This window comes from Rhinolophus ferrumequinum, chromosome 6 (genome assembly GCF_004115265.2).
Source record: "Rhinolophus ferrumequinum isolate MPI-CBG mRhiFer1 chromosome 6, mRhiFer1_v1.p, whole genome shotgun sequence".
Taxonomy (NCBI): Eukaryota; Metazoa; Chordata; class Mammalia; order Chiroptera; family Rhinolophidae; genus Rhinolophus; species Rhinolophus ferrumequinum.
The window spans coordinates 84,410,371-84,420,461 of record NC_046289.1 but is presented as its reverse complement, the minus strand read 5'-3'; the positions used below and the strand labels follow the sequence as shown (position 1 = coordinate 84,420,461).

General features: G+C 57.4%; 1 protein-coding gene across 3 annotated transcripts; it reads left to right on the top strand.

Moving 5' to 3' along the window:
- The first annotated feature begins 5,989 nt into the window (after positions 1-5,989).
- On the top strand, positions 5,990-9,526 carry NKX2-1 (NK2 homeobox 1). Of its 3 annotated transcripts, XM_033109050.1 has the most exons (4): positions 6,558-6,631; positions 7,095-7,239; positions 7,339-7,724; positions 8,643-9,526. In XM_033109050.1, exons 2-4 carry the CDS (start codon positions 7,100-7,102, stop codon positions 9,377-9,379), a joined length of 1,263 nt encoding a protein of 420 aa, XP_032964941.1. In that variant the 5' UTR covers positions 6,558-6,631; positions 7,095-7,099; the 3' UTR covers positions 9,380-9,526. The 3 variants fall into 3 exon arrangements, with proteins under 3 accessions (XP_032964943.1, XP_032964942.1, XP_032964941.1); XM_033109052.1 differs by lacking the exons at positions 6,558-6,631; positions 7,095-7,239 and adding an exon at positions 5,990-6,111; XM_033109051.1 differs by lacking the exon at positions 7,095-7,239 and having other exon boundaries at positions 6,555-6,631.
- Positions 9,527-10,091: the final 565 nt, after the last annotated feature.

Here is a 10,091-nt window from a genome sequence, read left to right as displayed (position 1 = left end):
TGAAATAAGTCTGACTGAGAAAGACAAATACCATACGATCTCACGTATGTGTGGAATCTAAAGAACAGAATAAAGAATAAACAAAACAGAAATAGATTCATAGATGCAGAGAACAAACTGATGGTTGCTAGATGGGAGGGGGTTGGGAGGATGGGTGAGAAAGGTGAAGGGGTTAGGAAGTACAAATTGGTGGTCACAAAATAGTCATGGGGATGTGAAATACAGTATGGGGAATATAGTCTATAATATTGTAAACACTGTATAGTGTCAGATGGGTACTAGACTTATGGGGGGATTACTTCATAAATTATATAAATTCCTAACCACGAAGCTGTACACCTGAAACTAATATAAAATAATATTGAATGTCAACTATAATTTTTAAAAATATATAGCCATCGAATGTAAAGTACAGCATAGAGAATGTAGTCACTGGTATTGTAACAGCTATGTACAGTGTCAGATGGGTAGTAGACTTGTTGGGGTTATCACATTGTGAGGGGTGTAAATGCCTAATCACTGTGTCGTTTTGTACACCTGAAACTAGGTAATAATTAAAAAAGCTAAAAAGAGAAAAAGAAAAAGAAAAGCAGGTGCGAGAGTCGATCATAACCTATATTGCAGTGGCTTTGAGTGGACCAATTGGAAGGCGAAAATATGGTCGGGTGGATAATATGGTGAATAGTTGTTAGGTGGGCACATTCGTGGCGTATTAACCATTACCCGTCTTGCCAGGAGGACCTATTAACAAAGCTTCCCAGGACCGCCCTGAGGGTGCAGTTCTCCAAGTGGCCGGAAGAGGGCGCTGCGGATCGCTTTGGTCTGCAACTGTCAGACAGACCCCGAGTCCAGGAAGGCGAAGGGAAAGCCAGCTTTGGTCTCGTCCCGGAAAACCCAGAGCCGCGAGATCTCCCAGAGAGTGCCTGCGGTTGGCTCCGCAGTTGTCTGAAACTTTGCCCCCGCCAGGTGTTGGGGGCTGGGGGAAGGTGGGAGGTTGGAGAGGATAAAAAGAACGGGGGAAGAAACCTTAGCGCTGCTGGCGTCTCCGCGGTAAATGCGAACACTCAAGTCCATGGGCGCACACATCTGAGGCTGTGGTTTGATGGGAGATGGACGGTAGAAAGAGCTGCAGGTTTCCGCCATCTAAAGCTGAATGCGGTTGTACATGTCCTGGGATGAAACGGCCTTGCTGCCACAAGAATCCTTCCTAAATCTGTCATTTCGATCTCAAGCCGTGGCTGCAAAACTTTCCCTTGAGCTGCAGGCGCCCCAAAGCGTCTCCGCGGGTGTCCCGCTCCTTAGAATGGGGGTTTCCCATCTGTCCAGAGAATGGTGGAATCACCAATATCCACTCTCTCACACGCTTGGAGGCTCCTCATTTAAACAGTAACGAAGAGCTGGGAGGAAGTAGAAGCCGATTCGCTGTGTGGCTCTGGCTCAGCTCGTGCACCTGTCTCCTGCGGTGCCCGCTTCGTCCTCTTTGGGTCTCTGAGCAGCTGCAGGCCCGCGTTCCCCACTTCCCACCCCTGTCTTAGTTTCTCCGCATTTCAAAGGATGCTGTAAGCACCGAGTTCCCCCTTCTTTCTGCTTTGTAACCCAGTCCCCAAATTCGCTCCTACCCCAGACCCCTTCCCGCCAGGGGGCGCCCCTGGAGTTAGTGGAGAGGGTAGGCACTCTGTACCTTGGGACAAGTTGAATCTAGGCTTGAAGTGTGTGACATGAAAACAGGCCGGTTTCGAGACCACAGGTGTCAACCTCTTGGAGGGCTTGACATGACAGAGGACAAGATTCTTCAACCCTAAAGGCACGAGAGCTGGACTCTCCTCCTGCAGGACTCTGGCCTTCAGTGTACCACCTCGCCTCGCATTCCAACCCCGGAGGGCGCCAGTGCAGGGAGAGGGCGGCACAGGAGCCTCCCTCCGATGTCCTCGCGTCGCCCCCTCCTCCAGGCCTACCCTTAGGCAACGGCTTGAGGAGAGCGTCCCCAAAGGGAAGGTCATCCTCAAAAACGCTAGAGAGTCAATCGGAGACAGGGATCAGAAGGAGCGCGCTTTAGCGCGGATCTCCGAATAGCTCTTCCTCACCTCTCGAAAGCCGCCCTACTGCACACCCCCAGGCTTCACGCAGATCCTTGAGAGCTTGATTCTGGTGCCTGGGAAAAGGGCCACGGGGGTTATGTGAGATCCGGAGGAGGAAAACGCCCTCCAGACGGGGTTCCAGATCCTCCTTCGGTTTCTTGGATCTCGGATTTGGAGAGCAGCGACCCCAGAGCAGGGCTGCATTCCTGCTTTCCGCTCCCTGGGAGGGCTTGCCTCGATGGCGCCTAACAGCCCGACTAAGCCTGGCTCTGGAGCCTGCAACTGGCTGAGGAAGACTCACCCGCCGCGGGCCTGGGCGCGGGGGCGGAGGAGGGACCCTGAGAGCTTCATGCAGAGAATTAGAGGCCTGGATTCATAGTTTCTATACACCCAAGTTGCAGAACCAGAAGTAATAACCCCTTCCGTTTGCTAGTGACTTTTATGATTTACAAACTCACGCACGTGATCTCATCATTAAGTACTTGGATCCTTAGCACAACCTAGGAGGTACACAAGGCAGGTTGTGACCATATTTTGCAGCTCAGTAAACAGGTGCTAAGAGGCTTTATTTCCTTAATTCAACATTTCTTAAGGCACTGGAGGATTGAAGGATAAATAAAACGGGGGCTTGTCCTCGAGGAAGGGGCAGAATACAACATCCCAGTTCACTCTGGCTGTGATGGGAGTGGCTCCAGGGTGTGGTGGGAGTCCACAAGAGCTATGCCACGGAGTTGAAAAGCGGCACAGCGGGCTCGAATTCCAGGACTTCTGACTTCTACTCAAGTTCTCTGCCCACCACCACTGAGCGCTTGAAGATCCGGAAATGGTGCAGAAACTCATACACAAACCTTCATTACATCAGTCTGTCTCGGTTGGACCCCGGAGTAACATTTGTCACCAAATACCTACACATGATTTGGGTGATTTACTGTGAATGTATAAGCTGCTTGTGAGTAGGAGCCGCATCTAGTTTGTTTAAGGCTGAATTTTCAGGCCTAGCACAGAACCTGGTCCAGAGCCACGGGCACTCCATAATTATTTGTTGAATGAATCACGAATTGCGATACAACTCGGAACAAAATAACACCACCAGGAAACATGGTCGCTCACCTCCCTAGAGGAGGTGTGAAGGACCATGAAGGGCATTAAAAAAAATGGAGGCGGGAGAACAGGAGTTCCCTATTCCTCCCCGACCCGTTTGAGCTACAAACCTTGATTTAGCCTTCTGTATGAGCCCTGTGTTCTAAGTGCTCAAGGAAGTGACCCAAGGAGGGAGAGAGGGGCGTTTCCTGTGGACCACGCGGGTGGTGGGCAAAGAGGGATGGCAATTCCAAGCGTTCCTCCCCGGGCCTGGGACTGGGCGTGCGCCTGCGCCTCCGGGGTCTCTAGTTTCTGGGCGGATCCGCAGGCAGCAAAGCAGAGTGTGGCAGGGGTTGAGGCGGGCGTGTGCGGCCGCTCTCGGGAAAGCTCCTTGAGAGGCCAGAGCTGGGACAGGCCCTGCCACTGTCCCACTGCACTCGCCCCGCCTGGGAACGAGTTAGTTGGATACAGGAAGACGCGTAGGCCCTACCAGGTGAACACAGGGTTCCCGAGTATCTCCTGCAGCCAGGGAGATATTACTGGTTTCATTGGGTCCGCCCTATGAAAGATGAGCCCGGGAGGCGGCTGAAAGAAAGATCACTCTGGTCTGGCAGAGGTGTTGGGGCCAGGAGAGGGACTCTCGAGGCCTTTGCTTGGACAAGCTCGGAGATAAAGATGTCCGTCTTTCCCCACACAAGACGCCTTAGTTTTCGAGCTTATTCTTGGCAGTGCAGCGCATGTGGGAAAGAGTGCGGAGCCGCGTGTGTGTGTGTGTGTGTGTGTGTACGCGAGCGCGCGCGCGCGCGACCCTGTTTGTGTGAAGGGACAGAGCTAGGAGAGGTGCGGGGACTGGTGCCACAAGTCGCCGCAAAGGCCCAGGCGAAGTCCAGACCAGGGCTGGGGCTGGTGCGCGCGGGCCGGAGGAGGTTGCAACGGCACAAACTTGGTGGTAGGGAGAGGGTGGAGCAGGAGCCGCGGCCTGCCTGGCCCCTCCCTCGAGCTCCGGCTCCAGCTCAGCGCCGGGCCCCATCGCCTGCTGCGCGGCCCCCGGTCCGGGTCCGCTCTTCAAGCCTTGGGTGGGGGTGTAGACGGGGAGCTGAAAGCCACGTGCGCCCAGGCCTGATGCGGAACTGGAACTCCGCGGAGGGACGAAGACCGAGGAGGCATGCTCAGGGGCTGTGGAAGATACACCCAACTCTTCCCTTAACTCAGATTCAGTGCCTTAAGGGGTCGGAGGGAGGGGATACTAATGATAGCAATACAGAAATCTCCGGCGCAGGCACTGAACTTAAAAATGTCGAAAGCTTTTCCAAAGCACTGTTATGAGTTTAGTCTTCCTTGAATCTCACAAGAACCTTCTGAAGAATTACCTCCTTTTTCTAAATGGCATCGAGATTGGGAGAAACGTACGTCCTACACTTGGTGTTTCTTACACTTACAAATAACATGATATAATGGGGAGGGAGAGAGAAAAAGAAGACGGGTAACTGGGAAGCCCACCCTGCCTTGGCATGAAGACCTCACTCGAGACGCAGGCCTGGGGCTGGGTCCTTCATGCAGACAAGGTCTGTATTCAGTTTTGTCCGCTTTCCTGCAACTGTTTGCTTGAGCCCAACATCATGGTCCCTCCTTGTTCCCTAAGCTTAGACATGACATTGATCAAAGCACTGTTGATGGGGTCGTTCCTGAGAGCGCCCCCCAGAGAAGCTCCTTGGAAGGAAAGGCAAGGAGCCGGCGTGGTGCGTGTCTTCGCAGCACAACCGACGGGCGCTTCTCCGCTCCCAGACGCAGGTTTGCCTGCCCCAAAGCCGCCAAGCGGGACGCGCAGAAACGTGGGCCCACGCTTGGGCGTGATACCCCGAGCTTTCTCTCCACTAGTAAGGGACGTAGGTGGTGAGGAAAGCGAATGTTAATATAGAAGTTGGCTTTATTTTGAGGGAATGCAGAGCACTCCCCAAAGAGAGGACTGAAATAAAAAGCCAATAAACAAAACAACTTCCCTACTACAATGGCTATTAATGGAAAAAGGAGCCTAACCTGATGAAATGAATCGTTCAAAGTGTCTGTTCATCACTGGGAGTTCCTTCTTTACAAGTAGGGGAAAGAAAATGTAAAAACCAAAGCCAAATTCGAGAAACCTCCTTAACCGGCCCCCTCAGCGTCTTAGAGGCCCTTGCTTGGCCAGGGAGCGCTCCGCCCTCCCAGTCCCTAGAGCGGAGAGGAGACTAAAACAGCCACAGTGTAAACGACAACAAAAGGTTTAAAATCCAAGGGGAAAAGTCGGGGTGGGTCTCAGGATCTGCGCCGCGCAGGGCTCTCTCGGCTCTGTAGTCCACTCCGCTGGAGGCTCAGGCCTGGCTGGAGCAGCAACGCAGATGCCTTGGCCCCGGTGGAGAGCGCAGCCCACAGCTCCCCCTCTCCAGGCGCCCAAGGACCCTCAAGGCGCGGGGCTCACACTTGAAGCCTGGGAACGCGCAGACAGGAAACCCACTTCCTCCTAAGCAGTTTCTTGCTCGCCGGATGAGAGGCGTCCAATTGAAGCAGAATGATCCTCGTCTACTAATATCCAGCGTGGCCACAAAGCGACTGGCCATTTACGCCGCCACTTTAAACAAAGATATTTGGTTATTCCCGGGGAAGCAAGTGCACTTTTGCATGGCTGAGCTCCGGGCGGAGGCAAGCCTCAGCCCAGCCTCCCGCCCGCAGGGCTGCTCGCGCCTCTGGATTCGCCCCCTCCCGGCTAGCTGGGCCCGCCAGGGTTCAGGCTAAGTTCCGCCAGGCAACAGGCAGGCGGACACTCACGACGCTCTCTGCCCGCACCCTTCCTGAAGCATCAGAGGGGAAATCAGCGTGGCCCTGGGCTCGGGTGCTGGGGCTGTGATGTCCTTGGAAAGTCAGCTCCAGTTCCAGAACCCCGAGCCTCCAGGCAATGGGCGAGGGTCGGGGACACCAGGTTTGTTAGAGGTGGGGCAATTTAAGTGATGCCCTCTCGCGTTAATTCGCCCCCCCTCCCCAGGCTCCCACCTCCGACGGCCAGTGGTGTGCTTGCCTTGACCCGGGTGAGGGTGGGGAAAGAGAGCTCCCTGAGGGGTGAGGGGGGCGTGATGCGAGGCGGGGGGCCTGGTCCGCCGAGCAGACCCGGAGCTAGGGGGAGGGGAACGCAGGGATCTGGGACAGCCTCTCCGCGGCAGACGATCCCCTGTTCAGCGCCCCCTCCGCCCGCCGGGATTCTCTCTCGGGCAGGGGGAAAGGGGGCGGGGAGCAGAGGTGTCCCTCTGACGGCGGCAGAAGAGGCAGACAGACTGACGGACACGCAGCCAACAGTGCGGCCCCAGGGTTCGTCCCCAGACTCGCGAGCTCATTTGGTGGCGACTGGGTTCGGCGCCGCGAAGTCCGATGTGGTCCGGAGACAGTGGGAAGGCGCGGGGCTGGGAGGCCGCGGCGGGAGGGAGGAGCAGCCCCAGCAGGCTCAGGTGAAACCCCCAGCCCGTCCCCTGGCCCCCTCCCTCTAAACACCTGTCTCTGCCCGGGGAACCCTGACAGAACTGGAAAGCGGTTCACTTTGTAACTCTGCAAGTTGGTTGCAAAGCAGCATTCACCTTCCTTCCTCACCATCATCACTCCTCCTCGGCTACTCTCCACCCCACCTCTTGCCCTCCCCTCCCTCGGTTCCCTCCTCCTTCCCCTCCTCCCCCTGAGCGCCGCCCGCACCCCACAATATGGGGGTGAGGGTGTCGGGGGAGGGGGAAAGAAATGCTTTGGGTTCTCTCTCTTTCTCTCTCTCTCTCTCTCTCTCTCTCTCTCCCTCCCTCCCTCCCTCCCTCTTTGAGACCTAAAAATCCTGACAAGTGAAACTTAAAGGTGTTTACCTTGTCATCAGCATGTAAGCTAATTATCTCGGGCAAGATGTAGGCTTCTATTGTCTTGTTGCTTTAGCGCTTATGCCCCGCCTCTGGTGGCTGCCTAAAACCTGGCGCCGGGCTAAAACAAACGCGAGGCAGCCCCCGAGCCTCCACTCAAGCCAATTAAGGCGGACTCGGTCCACTCGGTTACGTGTACATCCAACAAGATCGGCGTTAAGGTAACACCAGAATATTTGGCAAAGGGAGGAAAAAAAAAAGCAGCGAGACTTCGCCTTCCCCCTCTCCCTTTTTTTTCCTCCTCTTCCTTCCTCCTCCAGCCGCCGCCGAATCATGTCGATGAGTCCAAAGCACACGACTCCGTTCTCAGTGTCTGACATCTTGAGTCCCCTGGAGGAAAGCTACAAGAAAGTGGGCATGGAGGGCGGCGGCCTCGGGGCTCCGCTGGCGGCTTACAGGCAAGGCCAGGCGGCACCACCGGCCGCGGCCATGCAGCAGCACGCCGTGGGGCACCACGGCGCCGTCACCGCCGCCTACCACATGACGGCGGCGGGGGTGCCCCAGCTCTCGCATTCCGCCGTGGGGGGCTACTGCAACGGCAACCTGGGCAACATGAGCGAGCTGCCGCCTTACCAGGACACCATGCGGAACACCGCCTCGGGCCCCGGATGGTACGGCGCCAACCCAGACCCGCGCTTCCCCGCCAGTAAGTGAGGCCGTCCCACTGCGGGGCCGCGGGCTGAGCGCGGGAGGCGCGGGGAGAGCCGCCCGGAAGGCGCGGCGCCTGCCGGCTGTGCGCTGGGCATCAGGGTGGGCAGCCTGGCAGCGGCGCCAGGGAGTCGGGTGCGGGAGCTGGGGATTCTTCCCGGTGCTGGGCTGAGGGGTCCAAGAAGAGACACTTAGTAGCGCTGGGGTCCTGCGGGCAAGTGCTGGTACTCGGCGTCTCCCAGTTGCGGCCAATTGGCCGGTCTGCTCCGCGCAGGAGATCTCGGAGTGCAGACCGAGGCTCCCCCCTAACTTAGGGAGTTACGGCAAGCAGGGCGCCAAGAGGCGCGGCCTGACCGGGCAGGAGGCTGGCGTGCTGGGGCCGGCTACTCTCCAGTCTAGGCAGGTGGGAGGGCGCGCGGCTCTACAGGGGGATCTAAATGGACTGAGCAAGAGCCCGCACTGGGGCTGACAGGAGAGAGCGGCCAAGAGGCAAACTGTCTAAGGGCTCCAGCTTTTGAAACACCTCCCTCTCCTAAGCTCCCAAAGTTGGGGTCTACCATCGGACCCCAGATCCTGGCCAGGGCCCAGTTTGCCGCCGGTGGCACGTTAACCCCGCGACTCCCGCCGAGGTTAGGCGCGGAAGGAACTGGCGCGTTCTTTCTCCACTGTTCTTCTTGGGTGGAGCAGTGAGGCGGAGGGAGGTAGCTGAGGCTGAGGCGGGAGCTCTCCAGGCAACCCCTCGACGGCACGGCCGGGGGCAGGCGCTGGCGATCCCGGCGGTTGGGCCTCTCAGGGCGGAGGCGGCCTAGGTGAGGAGGGCGCCGTCGGGGCCGGGCCTGGCGGGCCATGGTGCAGAAGGCAGAGGTGGCCTGGCCCGGCCCGGCCCCGGCCGACGCTGTGCGTTTGTCGCTTGCAGTCTCCCGCTTCATGGGCCCGGCGAGCGGCATGAACATGAGCGGCATGGGCGGCCTGGGCTCGCTGGGGGACGTGAGCAAGAACATGGCCCCGCTGCCAAGCGCACCGCGCCGGAAGCGCCGGGTGCTCTTCTCCCAGGCGCAGGTGTACGAACTGGAGCGACGCTTCAAACAACAGAAGTACCTGTCGGCGCCCGAGCGCGAGCACCTGGCCAGCATGATCCACCTGACCCCCACGCAGGTCAAGATCTGGTTCCAGAACCACCGCTACAAGATGAAGCGCCAAGCCAAGGACAAGGCGGCACAGCAGCAACTGCAGCAGGACAGCGGCGGCGGCGGCGGGGGCGCCGGGTGCCCACAGCAGCAGCAAGCGCAGCAACAGTCGCCGCGCCGCGTGGCGGTGCCGGTCCTGGTGAAAGACGGCAAACCGTGCCAGGCGGGCGCCCCCGCGACTGGAGCAGCCAGCCTGCAAGGCCACGCGCAACAGCAGGCGCAGCAGCAGGCGCAGGCCGCTCAGGCGGCGGCGGCGGCGATTTCAGTGGGCAGCGGCGGCCCCGGCCTGGGTGCACACCCGGGCCACCAACCGGGCAGCGCGGGCCAGTCGCCGGACCTGGCACACCACGCCGCCAGCCCTGCGGCGCTGCAGGGCCAGGTCTCCAGCCTGTCCCACCTGAACTCCTCGGGCTCGGACTACGGCACCATGTCCTGCTCCACCTTGCTATATGGTCGGACCTGGTGAGAGAACGCTGGGCCGTGCCTAGCCCAGCACGCTGCCTCATCGCTTCCCCTTCTGCCCGCCACACACTCCAACCACCTGCCGCTCCATGCGCTTCGACTTTTCTTAAGAACCTGTCCGGTTTAGACCGAGGGAAAAAACACAAAGGCCAAACTGCTGGACGTCTTTCTTTCTTTTCTAAAATTTGTGGGATTTTTTAAAAAAGAAAATAAAAACAACCAAACGAATCCAATTCTTTAAAGGAGCCTTTCTTTAAACAGAGGACACAACAAAAACAACTTTGGGGATGTCGTTTAGGTGATTTAAATGAGTTTCCCACGCTCGGGCGGGGTACAGTTCGGAGAGGGCCGTATGCTGCCATGGCTCTGGACTCTAAAGATCGCACACTTCAGTCTGGGTACCCTGTGCCAGTAAAGTGGACTCGCTTGTAAATACTAGGATTTCTTTCGAAGGGGAGACGGGGTCTGGGGAGAGGAAAGACTCTTCGACGGAACCCACTTGTCACTGACACAAAGAAAAAGCCCCCCTCTCAGCAACCTCCGGCTGCCCAGGCTCAGCCTGACTGCCCTGGCTAAAACTGTTTTATGTTTGATGTGAACTTGTAGCTGTACACGCTGTCAAAGTTGGACTAAACGCCTAGTTTTTAGTAATCTGTACATTTTGTTGTAAAAAAAAAAACAAAAACAAAAAAACAAACAAAAAAACCCCAAACCCA

Excerpts from the sequence above, each read along its gene's own strand:
- NKX2-1 (XM_033109050.1), top strand. The coding sequence starts at position 7,100 with ATGCCCCGCCTCTGGTGGCTGCCTAAAACCTGGCGCCGGGCTAAAACA. Across the intron at positions 7,240-7,338 it reads CCAACAAGATCGGCGTTAAG|CCGCCGCCGAATCATGTCGA; the intron begins GTAACACCAGAA and ends TTCCTCCTCCAG. Across the intron at positions 7,725-8,642 it reads AGACCCGCGCTTCCCCGCCA|TCTCCCGCTTCATGGGCCCG; the intron begins GTAAGTGAGGCC and ends TGTCGCTTGCAG.